Raw genomic sequence first — 21768 nt, forward strand, 5'->3', positions numbered from 1 at the left:
AATAATATTAAAAAATATCTGGTTATACTCCAAAATTATAATCCATTTTAGTATTCTACTAAAATTTCTCCATTTTTTCTACCAAATTCCCATTTAATATTCTACCAAATTTGCTACCAAATAATATTTCAAACTTTCATAACCCTATACTAAAGAACAACATATGAATATGAAATTCATTCTTATTGAAGTAAAAGTTAAAGCATATACAATGAAGTAAAAGTTACAGCAAATTTGAATTGAATTGATTGTTTAACTTTACATCTAGAAAATTAAAGAAATGAATCTACAATTCAGTAATTTACAGAAATTTGGGCAAAAAAAAAATAATTCAGTGCTTGAAATTGCATCTTCATTCTTCACTTAAAAATTTGCAAGAAAGATGTTTCTTCAACTTCTAGCTCAAATCTTCTACATAACCTGGTCTTTAGATCTGGAAAATTAGAAAAAAAATAAAGAAAGACAAAATTCTCAAAACCAAAGTTGATACTCCATAATTAACGAGAGCTAAAGAGTAACTTACCATCCAACAACAATGAAGCAAGAAGGAAGAAAAATCAAAATCGAAAAGGGAGATCATATTTGTCCTCAATTCTTTCAATCTCCTCTTCACCTCATTTGTGATGAATCATCATCATCATCGTCCATATCTGTGGGAGCATCCATAGCAACTGATTTTCCAGAAACATTATTAGTCTCATTGTTTGGTTCCTCCGGGTGTGGAATCGGCTTCTCCTCTAGATCTTCCTGTGATTTGGGCTTACGAGCTTTCTTAAACCTTCTTACTTTAAAGAAATCCATAACCAATTATACAACAACAATCACAAGATGGTCCCTCCTTCAATGGCAACAACAAGACTCTCAACTTAACAAACATTCCGGCGATGATGAGAATCAGAAATTGATGAGAGAGACTCATAGATAGTGATCATTGTAAAGTGATGGATTTTTAAAAAAAAAAAAAAAAAGATCTGAAGCAATGGAGTTGAAGGATTAAGAGTTTTAGAGAATTAGAGAATTAGAGAATGAGATGGAGGCCGGTGGGCAGATGAAAGATTGAGAGGGGTGGGGATTAGGGTTTTAGAGAGGATAGATGGAAGAAATGAAAATGGGTTTTAGAGATTGATGGTTAGATTTTGATCTTTCTTAAATCAAAGGGTTCTAATTCATGATCCATTATATTATTTCTTGACCAATGGGAAAAGAGAATGCTCTAACACATGGATTGATGACCTAGCACACATGATTGATAATCTTCTATTCTTATAAGTTATAATCTTACTAATTATTGTCTTGGTTTAGTAACTTACTAACTTTAAATTGAAATTTTGATTATTTTTATTGAAATTATTATGATTAGTATTTAAGCCATAACTATCATTTATTAATTAACATATTATTATTGTTATTATTATTGTTGTTGTTGTTGTTGTTGTTGTTGTTGTGTTTCGTGTTATTTATTATTATTATTATTTGGAATCGTAATGCGTACCATAATCGAGTCATTTATATTTTATATAAATCTAGTAATTGATCGTATTTTCGTAGTTAAATATAATCATTATATTATCGGTAGTTGTACTATTAAAGCATATTAAGAGTCGGTACTCCTCATACTTGTTAATAATCAATCACGTATTCACTATAATGGTTCCAATATTATAATCGTCTTAATACATTTAAGCCTATTGATAAAATAGTTTCTTTATAGTCACATATATATACAAAGTTAAGATAATACCACAAATACTATATTTAGTAACTAGTAAGTACTTGTTAGCAATTAACTTATTGATGTCACTTTTAATAAGTTATAGTTAGCTTTTATACGGGGTAATGATTTAGGGATATAATTTACTATTATTAATATTATGCAACATATGAACCCGTGTTATAATCACGTAGGCCTCATATAGTCATATGAACCGTCGTTGTAAATCTATGAATGTATGATTATCATTTGTTATACTATTTATTGTTATTATTATTGTTATTGTTATTGTTATTGTTATTGTTATTATTCCTCTTCGTATTTGTATTACTATAATAATAAATCCTTTATATGAAGTTTTAATTGATCTTCTACTCGTTATTATTGTTGTTGGTTATGAATTATGATATATAATATTAAAACATATGAAGAGTCGCTCTACTCCTTTACTCATTAGGGTGGTTTTACGCAGTTGATTAGTCGAAATAAGAATTGACTAAGAGAATACACTAACATCACGATAATCAATATAGTGTTTTTATTGGTTTTTCGTTATTACCCACATATTAATTGCACACACACACTATTTTACTTAACTTATGGTTGTTATTGTTAACAGTTAACTTATTTTAATAAGTTATGATTAACTATTTTACTTAACTTATGGTTGTTACTTGTTACATGTTCTATGATTAACTATTATCATTTTCATTTGATGTTTATTTGTAGTATTGTTCTCATTACCATTATAGCTATTTACAAACTTATATATCAATCATAATGCTTATAATAATAAATCATTTATATAAAGTTTGGAACTGATCGTATACTCGTTACTATTGTCGTTGGTTATAATATATAATATTAAAACATATGGAGAGTCGTTCTACTCCTTTACTCATTAGAGTCGTTTTACGCAGTTGATTATTAGAAATAAGAGTTGACTAAAAGAATACATTAAACATCACGGTAATCAATATAGTGTTTTTATTGATTTTTCGTTGTCATCCTTATATTTATCGCGCGCGCGCGCGCGCACACACACACACACACACAACACACACACATATATAATATATATAATATTATTATATTATATAATATAATATATATATATATATATATATATATATATTATATATATATATATATCGATCTTAATACTTTTATTAATATGATTCGTTTACAAAATACATAACAACAAGATGACCCGACCAGGAGTTACCCGAAGTTGAATTGGTATTCAATAGCGAATGGACCCGATGTTTCACAATGATCGAACTAAGTTCATTAGTAATTCAACCCGAGTACATTTCACTTAACTCAACCGCACATGGAACCTAAATACGACCTTCGCAAACCCGGCTTAAAAAATGTCAAAGGGCGATTATACCCGGGAATGGATCGACTTGTAAACGAAACGTTCAGACCTGTCCGGCACCCGGGAATCCAATGATTCAAATGTGTTCGACCCAGTTGAACAAAACCTGACCAGTCATGACCCGGGCACTGACAATCAGAATCCTGACCTGTCCGGGTCTGACCTGGTTCGCCGTGGGTATACCCAGAACCTGTTTACTAACCTGTTTTGACACCACTATAATGCACTAATGTTGGGAGTATTTTCCCATATCCGATATTTGGGTAACTTGTCCAATATCATGATATTTTTGTAAGGCAAAAGCTAACGGACGCCCCGGGAGCGCTAGATAAGAAATATATTGTTCTGCTTAATTACTCATATTTATATAAAATAATATAATAATGTATAATTCTAATGCAATGCATTTAAGTGCTTTGCATTGAAATTATACCTTATTCTATTATTTTATATAAATAAGGGTAATTAAGTAGAACAATATATTTCTTATCTAGTTCCCCGGGGCATCCGTTAGCAAGATCCATAATTTTTAATATTAATTTTTGTTATAAAAATTACTGAAATGACATGGTATCGGACATGCAGCCCTTAGGATTGCATATAAGACATAAATACACTGATAAAAATGAAAATAAGTTGTGAATTTATGAATTTTTTTTGCATCAACTGATATAATAAATGATCAATTAATGCAACTTATTTCCATTTTTAGCTTCTTATATACAGCCCTTAGGGATGCATATAGGTTTTCTCAATATTATATTATATTGTATTGGATTAAGTTACTAGTAAAATTACAATTAGGATCTTGCTAACGGACGCTCCGGGGCACTAGATAAGAAATATATTGTTCTACTTAATTACTCTTATTTATATAAAATAATAGAATAAGGTGTAATTTCAATGCAAAATTCTTATATATTGTCATGTCTTATTACATCTATTTCCAAGTATTTTGTATATCAACATATCTTACTATGGTCATGTTTGATAAATGGTTTTTTTTATTGGCTTTTGGTTTTTCAATTTGGTCAAATAGTCAAAAAAGGTATTTGGTTATTGACTTTTTGGTTGGTTGAAAAGCTAGCTTTTAAGCCAAAATGAAAAGGCTGTCTAGAGCAGCTTTTTGGATTGGCTTTTGGCTTATTGGCCCACAACCTATCTAATAAACAGCCAACAACCACAATTAATTTTACCAAACATTTTTGCAAACAGCTGCATTAAACAGCCAACTTAAAAAGCCAATACATACAGCCAATGCTTCCTGCCAGTCAAACAAGCTAGCTAAGCCAACCAAAAGCCAACAGCAGATTGCCAAACAACTCCATGTCTGTAAAAGCAGTCGACAATTGAACAAAGCTAATAATTTTGGCCTCTTCAATAACAATTGACTCCATTTATTTCTCAGCAAGAGCAATATAAACTTCAAACTAACTTTTTACGGCTTTTATGCTACAAATCTTGAAATATAGTACAGAAATGAGAGTGCTTTAATACCAATTCAACAATAATACTCTTAAAATTTAATTAACTTTAATTTATAGCCATTGATTGTCGAACAAATTCGAACTTGACAGCCTAAAATACAATGTAAAGTTAAGGATTTTTTGGTTAAAACACCCTTATGTTTGGTGATTTTTAAAACAATCCCCCTTTTGTTTTTTTTTTTGAAATGAACCCCCAAACGTTTTATAAAAATTTTGGTTGCACCCCCAAAACCTAACTTCCGTCAAATCCAGACGTTTGTGGGGACCACTTCATCCCCAAATCAGGATATTCCCTCTCTCACAACGGTCATTTTCCGCCACCCCCAAATTGAAGCTGCTAATCCAAAATTTCGAACGGAAAATTGCAATTCCACTCTCAATTGACAATTCCTGACATCCTTCAAATCAAGTAAGTGTTACATTCATTTATGGCGTTAAATTTTGGGTAATTTTGCGATTCTAGGGTTTATTTGCTTATTTTAATTTGGGTTAATTGTTCAATTAGGGTTATGGCAACCAAATGCAATTGTCCAATTCCTCCTAAGATTTTGAAGTCATGGATGCATGACAATCGTGGGAGGAGTTTTTGTGCCTGCAAATTCTAAGGTGTTCATACTGGAAAAGAAGGGTGTGGATTCTTTGGATGGGTTGACAAGAATTAGGAGGAGTGATAGAGGTTGTTGACACATGAAGTGGTGCTGGAGAAGAGGTTGTTGACACATGAAGTAACGTTTTAAAGACTGAAATCGCAAGGATTCAAGACACTAAGCCAAAGGTGGAAATTTTGTGGTGTTGAACAAAAAATCAGGAGCATCAAAAAGGCAAAAGGCACCAGTCTCCATGATGACGAGTGAGAGAGTGAGGTTGGATGAGAGAGACTGAAAGAGAAGATGAAAGGTGTAGATGATGACAAGAAGAGATGCTGAATTTCTGACTGAAGCAAGTGAGAGAGATGAAATCAGAAACGAAGGAATTAAATAAGAGAGATGAAGAGGTTAGTTGAAGGGTTTTATTACCCAAGGATACAAATGTCATTTCACGCAACATTTGGGAGGGAAAATGGAAAAAAGGGCCCCACAAACGTCTGGATTTGACGGAAGTTAGGTTTTGGGGGTGCAACCAAAATTTTTATAAAACGTTTGGGGGTTCATTTCAAAAAAAAAAAACAAAAAGGGGATTGTTTTAAAATTCACCAAACGTAAGGGTGTTTTAACCAAAAAATCCTAAAGTTAATAAAATCATATTTATATAAAGAGAGTAAAATCACATACTCCAATATAAAGAGAGTATAATTTTGGATAGCCAAAATTGTCAACAACTACCTAATAACTATCACTTTTCATAAACAACTACCTAATATAAAACTTTTTTTAATTCAACTACCTAATATAGCCATTCCGTCAACATAACACTACCAAAATCGTTAACTTTTGAATTTTCCGTCAACTTTTCGAAAATCCCCAATTACATGAATATTAATTTCAATCATTTCAAGAAACCCCATTTTGATGAACCTTAATTTCATCAATTTTTCCACAAATTTCAATTTATAAACCCAGATTTCATTAATTCCCCAAAACCCCAATTTTAAATCCTTATTAAATCAAGGGATTATAAACAAGCAAAGCACAAAGCCCATTATGAAGTTGAATGTATCTGTACAATCTGCTAGCAATCGGTGACTTTTTCACTACATTATCCGATGAGAATGTCACTGCTCCTCCTCCTACTGTCATTCTTCTTCTATCAAATTAATCAAAAACCCTAAACACAAAATCTTCCACACTTAAATTGTGGATTATAGTTGCAAGAGTCTAGGATCAAACACAAATGTGGGGTTGGTTTCTTGTGTTCTTCCCTTCGCTCCACAAAATGGATGTGACGTTTACAGGGAGATGAATTCTTGAAGAGAGATGAAGAGCAACCCATAAGGGAGATGAACAAATTCTTAGCCTATGAGTCTTAGTCTCAGTATATAAGTGTTTCTAGGGTTTGGGGATATCGAACAAATTTTAAGTAAACCAAACAGACCATCATGATTCGATCCAAAATCCATCCAAAATCCAATGTAAAACTCACCAAATTAACAACAATCACCAGCACCTGCACAACCAAAATACCCATTAAGATGCTGCCAAGCCATATGGTAAAAAGCCCACCTAAAAAAATGCTCAAAACCCCAAAAATCTGGGATTACTTTGAAAGATTCAGTACTTTCACTGCATGGAGGAAGCTCAAATATGTATTTTCATCCATGAATTTTGGTGGAGCATTTCTACTTAAGGAAAATTAATGAAATCCCCAATTACTTAACAAATAAGGGTTTAGAAATTGGGGTTTTTGGAAAATTAATGAAATATGGGTTTATAAATTGGGATATTGGAGAAAATTGATGAAATTAAGATTTATTAAAATGGGGTTTGAAATGGTTAAATTTAGGGTTCATTTAATTGGGGATTTTTGAAAAGTTAACAGAAAATTCAAAAATTAACGGTTTTGGTAGTGTTATCGTTGACGGAATAGTTGTATTAGGTAGTTGAATTAAAAAAGTTTTATATTAGGTAGTTGTTTATAAAAAGTGATATATATTAGGTAGTTGTTTACAATTTTAACTTCTGGATATTTATTTATGTAAATCGAAGTTTTCTCTATATACTAATATGTGAAATTTTCCTAACCAAAATATAAAAAGATATAGGTCTAGGGAGCTAAAAGAGGAGGAATGATAAACATATAATTGATAGATGCAAAAAAACATCTATCAGGCATTATAATAATATATTCCCAATAAAAGGTATTTGTGGTCCCCTAAAGAAAGTAACGGCGTTAAGGAAAGAGAAAGAAGTGAAGAAAAAGAGAAAAAAGTCCAGAAACTAGGAGAGAGAAATTGAAGAAAAAAGTCCAGAAACTAGGAGAGAGAAATTGAAGAAAAAAGTCCAGAAACTAGGAGAGAGAAATTGAAGATGAGAAACTTGAGAAAAAAGTCCAGAAATTCCAGAGAAATTACAAGATGAGAAAGATAAGGAATAATTCAAGGAATAATTGAAGAATTTATTGAAGATGAGAAGATGAGCAGTAGCGGTATGGAATCGGTAATGAAGGAAGGGTGCGAACATGCAGTTCCCATAGCTGCGGAGGTAAGTACAATTCTGCAAAAAAAATTCAGTTGTAGAATAAATGATGAAATGTACGAATATCATTGTAAAATGTAATAAATATGTTATCTGAGTTAGTAAAAATGGTGGCTTGCGAATAAATTCAGCTAATTTTGACATTTATTGAAATGCGGAGGTTAGTAATAAATGAAATGGTGGGAAAAATTGACATTTATTGAAGTAGGGAAAAAATGGTGGCTTGCGAATAAATTCAGGTAATTTTGTTTGTATTGTAATAACTTCATGCTGCAATATTTATTAACAAATAATTGGCATAGTAATAATTGAAAATATAAAATTGGAATTGCTGGAAATATTGCAATTGCTATCATTTAAGTTTGTATCTTATAATATTGGAATTGCAGTACATGAATTGTGTTCAATTGGTTGATAATGATGAACTGGCTGTTATTGAGACACCTGATCCTCATAGTTGTGGATCAAACACTGTTGTGCAACCACCTGCAGTTGGTATGGTGTTTGGGACATGGGAATATGCTGATGATTATTTTAGGAGATATGGAAAGCAGGAAGGTTTTGGTGTAATTAGGGCAGCTGGTTCTTTGAAGAAAGTAGGTGTGAAAGGGAAAGAGGTGACCGGTGGAGAAGTGAAGAAGGAGTTTAGGAATTACACTTGGAAATGTGAGTGTAATGGAAGCCTGACATGAAACGAACATTGAAGGGGCGTGTTGCGGTTGGACGTAAAGGTGTAGAAGTGCCAACTAGGAAGTCTAAGAAATGCAATTGCCCTGTTATGATGTATGCTGCATGTAATGATGCTGCATGTAATGAAGGGGAATGGGTAGTGAAGAAGGTCGTATTGGATCATGTGAACCATAATCCAACACCAAGCAAATCCAGGTTCATTAGCATGTTTAGGAAGGAGGAGGTTAGTTGCGCTGTTAGGAGGCGTTTGTTTAATGATCACGCTGTTGGTGTTAGAATATCACAGATTCATAGTAGCTTAGCGCGTGAGCGAAATGGTCTTGAGAATATGGCTATCACAGAGAGGATCTTAGGAATATGGTTGCCAAGGAAAGGAAGTTGAAACTTGGACCCGGAGATGCAAATGCAATGCTAATGTACTTTAACAAGATGGCAGCTGACAATCAAAATTTTTTCCACATTCATCGACTTGACGATAAAGGGTATTTGAAGGATGTACTTTGGGTTGATGCTAGGTCGAGGGTGGCATACGAAGAATTTGGTGACGTTGTATGTTTCGATGCGACATATTTGACAAATGATTATGAATTACCTTTTGCAAACTTTGTTGGAGTGAACCACCATGGGCAGAGCATATTGCTTGGTTGTGCGCTAGTATCCCCGAAGATGCGGAGACTTATGAGTGGGTGTTTAGCACATGGTTGCTTTGCATGGGGGTAAGGCACCCATTGGAATATTGACAGACCAAGATGCTGCCATGAGGAAGGCCCTTCGCAATGCTATGCCGGAGTCTGTACACCGGTGGTGCATTTGGCACATCATGATGAAATTTGGGAAGAAGCTTGGTTCATATGGTAATTACAAAGATTTGAAGGAAGCGTTGACGAAAGCCATATACGAGAGTGTAAGTCCAGAAGTTTTTGAGAGGAGTTGGGTTTGTGCCATAGAGAAGTATGAGCTTGGTGATGATGAATGGCTTCAAGGTATATTTGTTAAGTGAACCAAGCTTAGCATGTAGAAATGTTAGTACTGTATTGTATGCATTTGTCTTGAAGTTTTTAGCGACTCTGCAGGTTTGTTTCGGGAAAGAGATATGTGGGTTCCTGCTTACATGAGGCATCTATTTTGGGCGGGAATGAAGACAACCCAAAGGTGTGAGAGCATCAACAGTTTTTTTGATGGTTATGTTCACAAAACCACAAAATTATGCGAGTTTGCTGAGCAATATTGCAACGCGATGGAATCTAGAGCAAATGCGGAGAGGGAAGCTGATGCAAATAGTTCAAGGTATCTCCGTGTTGCTGTGACAACTTTCAAGACGGAGATTGTGTTTCAAAAGTTGTACACGGATGCTAAATTTAGGGAGATACAAAATGAATGTATGAAGGTGTTATACCTTGAATGGACTGGTAAGCAGGATGTTGGACAGGATTTGGTTGAACATACGTATGAGGATAGGGTTTGGGTGGTTAGCAAGGACACTAAAAAGGAGGTGCCTCTTGATAGGAATTGTGAATATGTAGTTCTTATAGACATGGAGACGACCGAAGCTAAGTGTGAATGCAAGTTGTTTGAGTCTGCGGGAATCTTATGTAGGCATATAATATCGTTATATAATAAGTTGAAAATTAAGGAGATACCTGAAAAGTACATACTACGTCGATGGCGGAAAGATGTATTCCGGAAGCATACAATGGTGAAGGTAGCTTATCACGACCCCTCAAAGACGGATGAAGTGCAGAACTATGATAGAATGATGCATGTTTTTGACCCAATCTGCTTGAAGGCAGCCAACTATGGTGATGTTCACACTGTGTTAGAGACGCTCCAAGTACTCAACATACGCCTAGATGAACGGCATTCCATGAAGATTGCTGGTATGAGCCTGAAAGATTGCACTCCTACTTCTGTTGGTAACACAGTGGGTGCAGTTGGCAAATGGTTCTGTAGGAGTTGGCAGCTGCAATAGGGTAGAGAAGTCCCCAAATGAATGTGAAGGTAGTCGCATAGAAGTTAATGTGGCTAAAGACCCCCTACGAAAAAAACAAAACGGGCAGGTAGAATGAAGTCATGCGTTGAGAAGGCCAAGAATGAGAAGGCGAATAATGAGAAGGGAAAGAATGATGAAGGGAAGAATGCGGAAGCTAAGAAGAAACAGCAAGAAGCACCTAAGAAGGGAAAGGCAAAGGAGTGAAACGCAAGGAGAACGCAGACCCCCTCCTCAGGTATAAAACATGATTGAAGTTGGTTGTTAGTTATTTCAGTTTTGAGTTATTTCATTCATTGTTCATAGTAACATTTTTAAGTAATTTCGTTAATTGTTTTTATTGTAATCCTTTCATATATTTGAACAGTCATAACTGAAAGTTGAACAACTAAATATATTTCATGAACACAATTTATTTCACCATATTTCACTGCAAATATACAGTATAAAGTTACAATTTTTGTGACGAATTTGTAGTGCATAATATTTCTGCAGATAGTGAACTTACTTAGTGAACTTACCATCAAAGTGTTCATAGTCAAATTGCAATAAATTGAAAATTAGGCATTGACCAAAGATCGATGTTCAATTCAGGATTTGGAGAACGTGAATCCATCAACACGTTTGGAGCTGCAGTTGTGGCCTACTAGTCAGGTACCAATAGTATCGTGTGTGATTTGAATTGTAGTTTATGTTTTTATGTGTAGTAATACTAAGTTTTTTTAACGTTATAGGCTTACCAATACAGAGACTTCTTCGACAAAGAATGCTAGTTGAAACACTCGAATGGTAGTTGGAAGAATGGATTGGTAGTTGAAACACTCGAATGGAACTTCGAACATGAACAATGGATTTAAATTCATTACAGAATTAGTATGTTACATGTTGTTATTTGCTGCTGCAATACATCATTATATTGCTACATTAGATTAGATCTTCAACCCCTCCGCTAGTAATTTTAAAGTTTGTAATAGAATCTCCGAGATAGGGACACATAATTGTGCGGATGTGTCGAATTCTTTCACCATTGGTAATGTGAATCCCAAGGAAAAACCGATTATTTATGCAGTTGGACCAAGACAGGCCAAGAGCTGGTTCAACTTGTATTCCAGATGTTAGTAGACGAATATTATTCGTATTGTGTGTGTTGTCGACGAAAGTAGCCCGAACTTCATTAGTGCATACCACAGCTGCATTGTAGTTATGTGCAAGTCCTCTCAACTCAGCTGAAATTTTGAAAAAAAGTTTGGACCTTGAAGTCATGTCTTCATGGTTATTGTTGAATGCACATTGGAAAATAGATGCAATTGAGTCAACGATAATTAGACGCACGTTGCGAGGTGATTGTTCGGCTTGCTTGCATAATATAGTAATATTTTTAATTGCCGTCAAAAGATCAGATGGATTATCAACTCGCATGACCTTCACATCATCAATGTTAATGTAACTACTCTCATTTATATAGTTTTCCTTCATGTAATTTGCAATTTTAACAAGTCGGTTTGCTGGGAAATTGTTGTTCGAATGTATGTAAATGCATGATCCGAATAAACCACCACATGATGGTGGGAGTTGGCACAACAGTGAGAGTTGTAAGCATATTTGTGTTTTTCCCGATGCACTTTCCCCACAAAGCTCCGTGATCATACCGGTTGGGAAGCCACCTCCTAACATGGTGTCGATCCCTTTGCAGCCCACAGCAATTTTCTGTTGAATTTGTTTGAAGATTTGTAGGTTTATTGGCATTGGTTGTGGGATGGGTTGTGTTGTTGCCATAATTGATGGAAATGGGTTGGTTAAGAATTTTATTTCTGCTTTGGATTATATATAATGGGCCTTGTTTATACTTGGGTTAAGTATTTATAAAGGTTGACGGGCTAGGAGAGGATAAATGAAAATGGACTTAAATGATAATCCATTTCAGTTAATGACAGCTGCTGCCCAATTTCTCTTTCTTTCTCTTTCTTTCTCTGAACTTCTCTGCTGTTGTGCACAGTGCTCAAGGTCTGCGCTGCAAACCCATTTGCAGACGCAAAACCAAATTGCAGCCTCAAACAAACAGATAAATGTCATTTCTCGTACTTGAAGTGATAAAAAAGTTGTTCATTTCTCAAGTTATTTGTACTTGTAAATTAAACTCAAAAAATGTTGTTCAAAATTAAAGACATAGTTCGCTCAATGTTTCGCAATTTAGTAAATAACACTAAACTACTAATTACTAAATTACTTTATACACTAAACTACTAAATTAAAACAGTAATATATTAATACAGTAAATTCATACTATAATAACGAAGTACTTTTAGTTACAAAATTACTTAATACAGTAAATTCATACTATATTAAATTATATAAACCCATACAACATATCAATTACGTAATAGGCACAAAATTACTTAATACTTAATAGGCAACAAAATTACTTAATACTTAATAGGGTCTACTAAATTACTTAATAAAGTACGTAATACAATGAAATAACTTTTAGTTACTTATATTACTAAATTACTTAATTATCGTTATATTATTGGACTTTCTTCACTTGGCCGTAAATGATAGCACCGTCGTAAACATTTGAATGGTCAATTGTACCATGTCGATCGAGCACATCGGTATCAAGCCACAATGTAACTTTCTCTTCAACGACGCCTTGACTTGATGCCCATTGTTCATAAATTTCCATCATTGGTGTATTTATAGCCATGCGATACCTCTCCACAGTTGGGCATGTGCGTAAATCTTGAACGGTGAAGGTAATGGTTTTATCTTCATTCGTTCGAGGATTTACTGGAATCCCTTCGTTCGTGTCCTATTATATTCAAAATATGTACGTAAATAATAATTTAGTATCACTTACAAATTTAAAATATTTATTTCTTTTACCTTCTTGTAAGCAAGGACAACATCACTGGAGGTGTTGAATTTGTAACTATTCGGACTCCCATCATGTTGTAACAATTTATCATGGTACACCAAACTCAACTCAGATACGTGTACGCCGGATCGGTTTGCGTAATCATCATAGACGACACGTATTGTTTGTGCATGCTCATCCGATACTCAACACCCTCGTCATCTATATCACCCCCTTGACGAGGAACATGCATTTCTTTGCAAGAGGGACCCCTTGGTCAACCGAACTACCATTTGTTGAAAGTGAGTCAGTTGAAGATATGGACATTCCCTCCACTGAGGAGGAATTTGATTTGGACGAAGATGAACTCATTTTTATAAAAACATTTGATGAGTTGTGTGACCCTATTTATAGCCATGGTTAAAATGCATTTAAGGCAAGTTAACTCCTATATTCAGTGGTTGTTGGCTCAACTCACTCATAACATAAATAACTCTAACAATATTCAAATGCCATAAAGTAATACTTATACAGTTCTACTGTCGATTACAATGGTACATTTACTCCTTCAAGTAAAGTACAATGGCAAATACAACCCAAGAAATGAAAAAAGCGAAATTAGCTGATTTCTCAGATCTACCAGACTTGAGGACTTCGATCCGTAAGTTGGTTATTTCATTCTTCAAATTTCTATTGGATTCCAACAAATCTTGATTAATCTTCTTCAAATCTGTAATTCGCTTCTGCATAACCTCCTTCTCCTCGTTCAACGCCTTTAATGCAATCGCAGTTGCTTCTAGTTCCATCTCCGACGCCGAAAGACTCTGTACATGGTGTCGTCGTCCGCCCATTTGAAAAATCCACAGTCGCCTTCATTCTACCCAAAAAAAGTGAGATGATAATATTTTTAAATAAAATAAAACATAATAAATCATTTTAACAAATTTTCGTTTCTCACCGGCCATAGGGGACAACCATAAAATTTACGCCCGGCATTAGCACCCATTTTTTTGGTCACTCTGAGGACGGCGGAAGTATTGTGATTGCAACATACGGTTGATTTTGCGGAGGACCTCCGGGATGAAGATGATCCTTTATCCATTTCTTATTGCAAACAGTTTTCGCAAATATTGGGGCTTTTTTAGGAGGACATTATGATTATCGTTGAATAATATACTTAGTATTAGTACCATATTATTATTTTATTATAAGGTTGTGTTCCGTAATATTATAAACAAATAATGAGGATAAATGTAAAATGTAGGGATATTGAAAAGGTTGTTAAGAATATGAAACATGTAGTGAGGATACTAAATGGTTATTATAAATTATGATAAATTGTGTTCAGGAATATGTATACATTGTTGACTGTTATAATACTTGTGTTCAGATAATAGAAGAGAGGTTCAGTAAATGGTACATAATAATGTTACTTAGATTAATAAATGATGCTAATAATGTTACTTAGATTATTACATGATGTTAATGCTTCATCTAAAAGATGTTAATGCTTCATCTCTTAAATGATGCTAATCATGTTACTTAGATTATTACATGATGTTAATGCTTCATCTCTTTAAAATAATGTTATTAGGACAACACCATGTAAATGATGTTTTAGATTACAAAATAATGATGAAATTATTGTTCATTTATGAAGAGGCACACTATAAGTGAAGAGTCGCACCACTTCAAACTAAACTAATTATCTAAAGGGCACCATTGAAAAGACACGTTTAGTTGTGTATAAATAAGGCAAAGTTAAGGCAAAGTAATCATTAGTTATTCATAATTGACATAGAATACTGAAAGTATAAGAGAACAAACAAGACAAACACATGGAGCGAAACAACGAACAAGATAGAAACATGGATGGCGAAAACAAAGAAGAAATGAATATCGATGGAGTGAACGAAGAACAAATTAATGTTGTTGACGATAAATGAAAATGTTGATGTCCCTAACCCTCGCCATCCATTGCTGTCAATTGAACACATCATGAGACATGAAATTTTTGAAAGGTGTTCGGAGTATGACAGAGGCGCACTTCGTGGCACATGCAGGCTATGGAGGCTATTCAATGATGAGTTCCTTGAAGAATCTAACTGGATGAAGAATTGCATGAAGAGGAGAGCGGAGATGGCAAGGGACATTGTTTTTTTTAATGCCATTTCTCTCTACAACACACTTTCAACTGATTGGGCAGACTTCCTTGACGGGTTTCCTCTACTGTTGGGGAACAAATGTTTCCAAAATCTAACGACGGAAATTCTAACGAGGGAACGAGCAAAAGGAAGCGTAACGATTTCGACGAGGGAACGAGCAAGAACAAGAAAGCGAAATATACCCATTCCGATGAGGGAACGAGCAACAACAACAAGAGGAAGGAAACTGATTCGGATGACGAGGGAGCAAACAAGAAGAACAAGAAGAAGTGCGTGTAAAGTAATATAGTTTATTCAATGAATATAATAAGTATATATATTTCTTTTGTTTCATAAGTATGTTTAGTTTCGTTAGTTTGTTAAGTTTCATAATTTGTTAAGTTAGTTGATAGGTTGAATATAAGTTGTGCATATGTATTGAGTAGTTGTATTTTAAATTACAAATGATGTTTTAAAGTTACAAACTTGTGTTCTTGAATTTTTAAGTTGTGTTCGTAGTTTAAGAAGTTATTAAATTGTATTAATGGATTTACAACTTCTGTTCGTCAAATTGGAAATTGTGTTTCTAAGTTATAAACTACTATTGCTAGATTTAAAAGTTGTGTTAATAATTGATCAAGTTTCATTAATGGATTTAGAACTTGTGTTCGTCAATTAATAAATTGTGTTTGTAAGTTATAAACTACTATTGATAGATTTATAAGTTGTGTTCATCATTTATCAAGTTTGATTAATGGATTTAGAACTTCTACTCGTCATTTTATAAGTTGTGTTTGTAAGTTATAAACTACTATTGATCTATTTATAAGTTGTGTTCATCATTTATGAAGTTTGATTAATGGATTTACAACTTCTGTTCGTCATTTTATAAATTCTGTTTCTAAGTTATAAACTACTATTCATCTATTTATAAGTTGTGTTGTGTTTGTAAGTTATAAACTAGTATTGATCGATTGATAAGTTGTGTTCATCATTTTATTAATTGTATTTGTAAGTTATAAACTACTATTGATCGATTTGTAAGTTTTCTTGTGTTTGTAAATTATAAACTACTATTAACGGATTTCAAACTTGTGTTCGGAATTTTTAAAATTGTGTTCTAAGTTATAAAATATTATTCATCGATGGGTCATCATTTATCAAGTTGTATTATTGGATTTACAACTTCATTTCGGCATTTTATAAATAATTGTAAGTTTCAAATAACTATTCGTTGATTTATAAGTTGTGTTCATCATTTATGAAATTGTATTGATGTATGTAGTAGTTGTTCGTGATTTAACTAGAAGTCATAAACGTTATTTGTTCGTCATTTTGTATTGATTTACAAGTTCAAGTATTTAGAAGTCGTAAACGTTTAATATCGTACAAAATTAAGTCGTTTAACTCGTTTAAATCCATTAATACAAGTAAAGTTCAATAATATTACACGGACGTAAAGGCTACACTTTACACTAAATCCTTTCATAATTTCAACGTTTAATATCGTACAAAATTAAGTCTTAACTCGTTTAAATCCATTAATACAAGTAAGTTCAATAATATTACACGTATAATATTAGACGGATCCTTTCATATATTTCAAGTATTTAGAAGTCGTAAACGTTTAATATCGTACAAAATGAAGTCGTTTAACTCGTTTAACTCCATTAATACAAGTAAAGTTCAATAATATTACACGTATAATATTAGACGGACGTAAAGGCTACTTTACACTAAATCCTTTCATATATTTCAAGTATTTAGAAGTTTTTCAACGTTTAATATCGTACAAAATTAAGTCGTTTAACTCGTTTAAATCCATTAATACAAGTAAGTTCAATAATATTACACGTATAATATTAGACGGATCCTTTCATATATTTCAAGTATTTAGAAGTCGTAAACGTTTAATATCGTACAAAATTAAGTCGTTTAACTCGTTTAACTCCATTAATACAAGTAAAGTTCAATAATATTACACGTATAATATTAGACGGACGTAAAGGCTACTTTACACTAAATCCTTTCATATATTTCAAGTATTTAGAAGTCGTAAACGTTTAATATCGTACAAAATTAAGTCGTTTAACTCGTTTAAATCCATTAATACAAGTAAGTTCAATAATATTACACGTATAATATTAGACGGATCCTTTCATATATTTCAAGTATTTAGAAGTCGTAAACGTTTAATATCGTACAAAATTAAGTCGTTTAACTCGTTTAACTCCATTAATACAAGTAAAGTTCAATAATATTACACGTATAATATTAGACGGACGTAAAGGCTACTTTACACTAAATCCTTTCATATATTTCAAGTATTTAGAAGTCGTAAACGTTTAATATCGTACAAAATTAAGTCGTTTAACTCGTTTAAATCCATTAATACAAGTAAGTTCAATAATATTAGACGTAAAGGCTTAACTTTACACTTAATCCTTTCATATATTTCAACACTTCTAACTGAAAGATGAACAAGTTTTTTTATTTCCTGAACACAATTTCTACTTAATCCTTTCATATATTTCAACAATAATACCTGAAACATGAACAAGTTTCTATATTTCTTGAACACAATTTATTCTGCAAATAAACCGACAATTTCTTATACCTTGCAATTAACTGCGTTATATTATATTATCTTACTCTATAGTACTATCTAACTGCAGATATATTTACTCCAAAGTTAACTGTTAACTTACAACTTTCTCTCACCCCTTTTCTCCAAACTCCATACTCTCCAAACTCCAAACTGTCCAAACTCCAAACTCCCTCTCATGGCAGAATATGCAAACATTTCCCCCAACATCGAACCACCAACAGGCTGGTCCTTCACCGAATGTGAAACCAGGTCCACCATATATGGCATTCCCCGCCCATAGGAAAGCCGGAATTAGATTTCAACAAAATAACTTACTGGAGGGATCACTCCTACTTTGGGGAAGTAGATGCAACCCCGTGGAAACTGAGGAAGATCATACGCCATCCTCGATGTGATCTTCCTGATTGCACTTTATACAGTCCCCTAAAGATGCAACAAGGATCGACGCCGGCCATGATTGGCCACCTACCCAACATAAGTGATCTTATTAAGGTACCAGATGCATTCAAGGTGTTCTTAGATTGGAGTATATGCAGGCTAGATGATGAAGGAAGTAAGAAAATTGTGCCTGATTTTGCTAGGTACATTGTCGACCCAAAAATCACAATTCCTGATTCAGGTTTCATATACTTGATGAGAACTCAGGTGGTTCAAGTACTAATGGCCAGCTATGTACACGACCTTCATGTCATGCACATCATGGCCCCAATGTCACACATACGGATAACCATGTTTTCTGCAACGCGGGTTAGGAGAGGGGATGAGTGGCACTACACTATGGTCCGACTAAGGGGGGCATAAGTGAACTTAATCCTTTACCCCCAACACCCCACTGTTAATTTGGAGTGTCAGGGTTGTGCCAGGCCTAGTTTCGTATCTCATTTCTGGACTATCTTCGGTGTTCATCAACCGGTGGTCATGGTTCTACTAGAAACCAGGGTGACGCAAGATGAGTTTGGGGAGGTGCATGCAGTACTAGGCACGTCCATGAAGTATGAGTACGTGAACGGCGTGGGCATTTCTGGGGGATGGCTGTGATGTGGTGTGGAAACGACGTCGATGTCGATGTCCGGAAGGCTGAGGGTGGCGGCCACGCGCAATTCGTGGTTGATGTTCAGGTACGTTTGGTTGTTACTATTTTTATTTCCATTTATATTTCACACTCTTTTAAAACCAACTATTTGAGAGTAATTTCCGTAATTGTAGTCTAAACGGAACACCTGTATGAGGAAGAGGCTTTTCGCAGGAACAACTTGAAGACAAATCAGGTTATCAAATGAAGAACTACTATGTCTTTTTTATAAATTATTTGGAGATCCAATTAGTAATATTTATGTGTTTTGTTAAGATATTTGTCGGTAACTATTTCATATGATAAAGTTCTTGCAAGATATGATATTATGGAGTAAAAAACACGTTACAAATAATATTGAAAGATATAGAACGCAAAATTTAATTATTTAGTTAACATAATACAAATTAGTAAATATAACTAGTAAATGTAACTGTCCAATTAAGTCTTGAAAACCGGAGTTAATAAAGGAGTCAAATAAGTCAATTAATACTAATTAGTAAATGTAACTCATCTCCTACACTCCTACTCTGATCTTCGTCTCTCTCCTCTCTCCTTCACTTCGTCCCTCTCTCCTCTCAACAACCCAAAACACCATCCCAATAAAAACTCACTCATGGCACTCTTCTTGCAAATGACAAAAGAACTTAGAGAAGCAGGCGCAACAAAGCGAGAACGTTATTTATGCACTCTTCTTGGCAATTCAATCACTGATGGCACCCCATACGCCTGGAAGATGTACTACTCCGGCGAAGCTGCTGAACTACTAAGCGAAGAGACCTTCAAAACATTGAAAGAAACCATCGAGGCTATGGAGGCTTTTTTTTGCACACCCCCTTGTAGGTCTCCCTCTCAACCTCGACCTAGCGTTTCAGGTAAAAAAAGAAAAGGGAAAGGATGTAAAAGATGCAAGCATTGTTCTGTTAAAGAAAAGGGAAAGGGAAAGGAAATAAAAGAACCACCAAAGGTATATATCATTGACGATTCATCTGATGATGAAGAACCTGAAGTGAAACCCTATCATGCTTCATCTGATGATGAAGAGGCTGAAGAGAAAGCCTATCATGCTCAAGACTTCTATGATTGAGTAATTTCCATATTCTTTTCAGTCATTTTTCCAAATATTATTTTTGGTGTTGCAATTGTATCTATTCATTGTATCTTTCAGTATCAAAATAATTTGTCTTAACATTATTATTTTCCCTTTAAAACATGTTGTGGTTATATTGAAATAGTGATGTTGTCGTATAAAGTAAATTATGAAGTGTAGATCTCATTTTATTTTCCCTTCTTTCCGTTTAAAAAGACATGTTGTCTTTTAATTTAAATAGTCATATATGAAATTTTAAAATAGATGATTTTAATTTCATCATTCTAACTATTCGTACGTGTCGTTTTTATGTAGCTGCGACGTTGCCCACCGTTGAAGAAGGAACGATAATTTTTCAACAGCTGGATTAGGATCGCTTCAATTGGCTGTGTGCTTTTGTTTATTTTGAAGACTATCGTTAATGTGTAAAAATGTAGGTTATGAATTACTTGCTCATGAATGTTAAACTTTGTAAGCTTGGCTTTTGTTTATTTTGTAAGCTTGGCTTTTTGGCGATTGAACTTCGTTTGAAACTTTTGGAAAATGGTTAACTTCGTTTTTAGGTGTTAATTTGAATCACAGTGGTGAACGACTATTTTGTAACTAAACTTTATTATTATCATGAATGTTATGATTAATATTGGGTCTAGATTATAAGTCTAAATGTGTTATGATTATCATTATAAGTGTAAATGGTTTCATAACTTGTGTTATGATTATAAGTCCGGGGAGGTGAGGTTCATGGTTTGATAAATTGTGTTCATGAGTTAACAAACTGGGTTCATGGTTTGATAAATTGTGTTCATGATTCTAAACATACTTTCTTCATATAATCCACAAATATTTTATGTATTTCACAAACTCCATATATTGACAAACATACTTTCTTCATATAATCACAAACATTTTATGTGTTTCATAAATTGTGTTCAGGGTTTTATAAATGTGTTCATGAGTTAACATGCTGGGTTCTTGGTTTGATTAATTGTGTTCATGGTATTTATAAATCGTGTTTATTTTATGTTCACTATATTGACTTCACAAACTCTATATTAATTTCACAAACTCCATATATTGACAAACATACTTTCTTCATATAATCACAAACATTTTATGTGTTTCATAAATTGTGTTCAGGGTTTTATAAATGTGTTCATGAGTTAACATGCTGGGTTCTTGGTTTGATTAATTGTGTTCATGGTATTTATAAATCGTGTTTATTTTATGTTCACTATATTGACTTCACAAACTCTATATTAATTTCACAAACTCCATATATTGACAAACATACTTTCTTCATATAATCACAAACAGTTTAGTGTTTCATAAATTGTGTTCATGGTTTTATAAATGTGTTCATGAGTTAACATGCTGGGTTCTTGGTTTGATTAATTGTGTTCATGGTATTTATAAATCGTGTTTATTTTATGTTCACTATATTGACTTCACAAACTCTATATTGACTTCACAAACTCTATATGAATTTCACAAACTCTATATTTAAAGAAACTTTCTTCATGTAATTTGTCAGAAAATCACCCCAAAATAATATTAAACAAATAAGTTGTGTTCCTGCGAAAGTCACCCAAAATCAAAACCCAATCTAAACCCAA

The 21768-nt window shown here is 33.6% G+C and overlaps 2 protein-coding genes across 2 annotated transcripts; both read left to right on the forward strand.

Moving 5' to 3' along the window:
- Positions 1 to 5499: 5499 nt before the first annotated feature.
- On the forward strand, positions 5500 to 8402 carry LOC130591712 (uncharacterized). Its single transcript, XM_057395459.1, has 2 exons — positions 5500 to 7716; positions 8100 to 8402. The coding sequence occupies exons 1-2, from the start codon at positions 7648 to 7650 to the stop codon at positions 8400 to 8402; spliced, it is 372 nt and encodes a 123-aa protein (XP_057251442.1). The 5' UTR covers positions 5500 to 7647.
- A 695-nt stretch (positions 8403 to 9097) lies between these two features.
- Positions 9098 to 10369, forward strand: LOC125498289 (protein FAR1-RELATED SEQUENCE 5-like). The gene is made up of 2 exons (XM_048646295.2): positions 9098 to 9383; positions 9474 to 10369. The coding sequence occupies exons 1-2, from the start codon at positions 9098 to 9100 to the stop codon at positions 10367 to 10369; spliced, it is 1182 nt and encodes a 393-aa protein (XP_048502252.2).
- The last annotated feature ends 11399 nt before the right edge of the window (positions 10370 to 21768 follow it).

Source organism: Beta vulgaris, chromosome 6 (assembly GCF_026745355.1).
Source record: "Beta vulgaris subsp. vulgaris cultivar EL10 chromosome 6, EL10.2, whole genome shotgun sequence".
Taxonomy (NCBI): Eukaryota; Viridiplantae; Streptophyta; class Magnoliopsida; order Caryophyllales; family Amaranthaceae; genus Beta; species Beta vulgaris.

Excerpts from the sequence above, each read along its gene's own strand:
- LOC125498289 (XM_048646295.2), top strand. The coding sequence starts at position 9,098 with ATGGTTGCTTTGCATGGGGGTAAGGCACCCATTGGAATATTGACAGAC. Across the intron at positions 9,384-9,473 it reads TGATGATGAATGGCTTCAAG|GTTTGTTTCGGGAAAGAGAT; the intron begins GTATATTTGTTA and ends GCGACTCTGCAG.
- LOC130591712 (XM_057395459.1), top strand. The coding sequence starts at position 7,648 with ATGAGCAGTAGCGGTATGGAATCGGTAATGAAGGAAGGGTGCGAACAT. Across the intron at positions 7,717-8,099 it reads CAGTTCCCATAGCTGCGGAG|TACATGAATTGTGTTCAATT; the intron begins GTAAGTACAATT and ends TTGGAATTGCAG.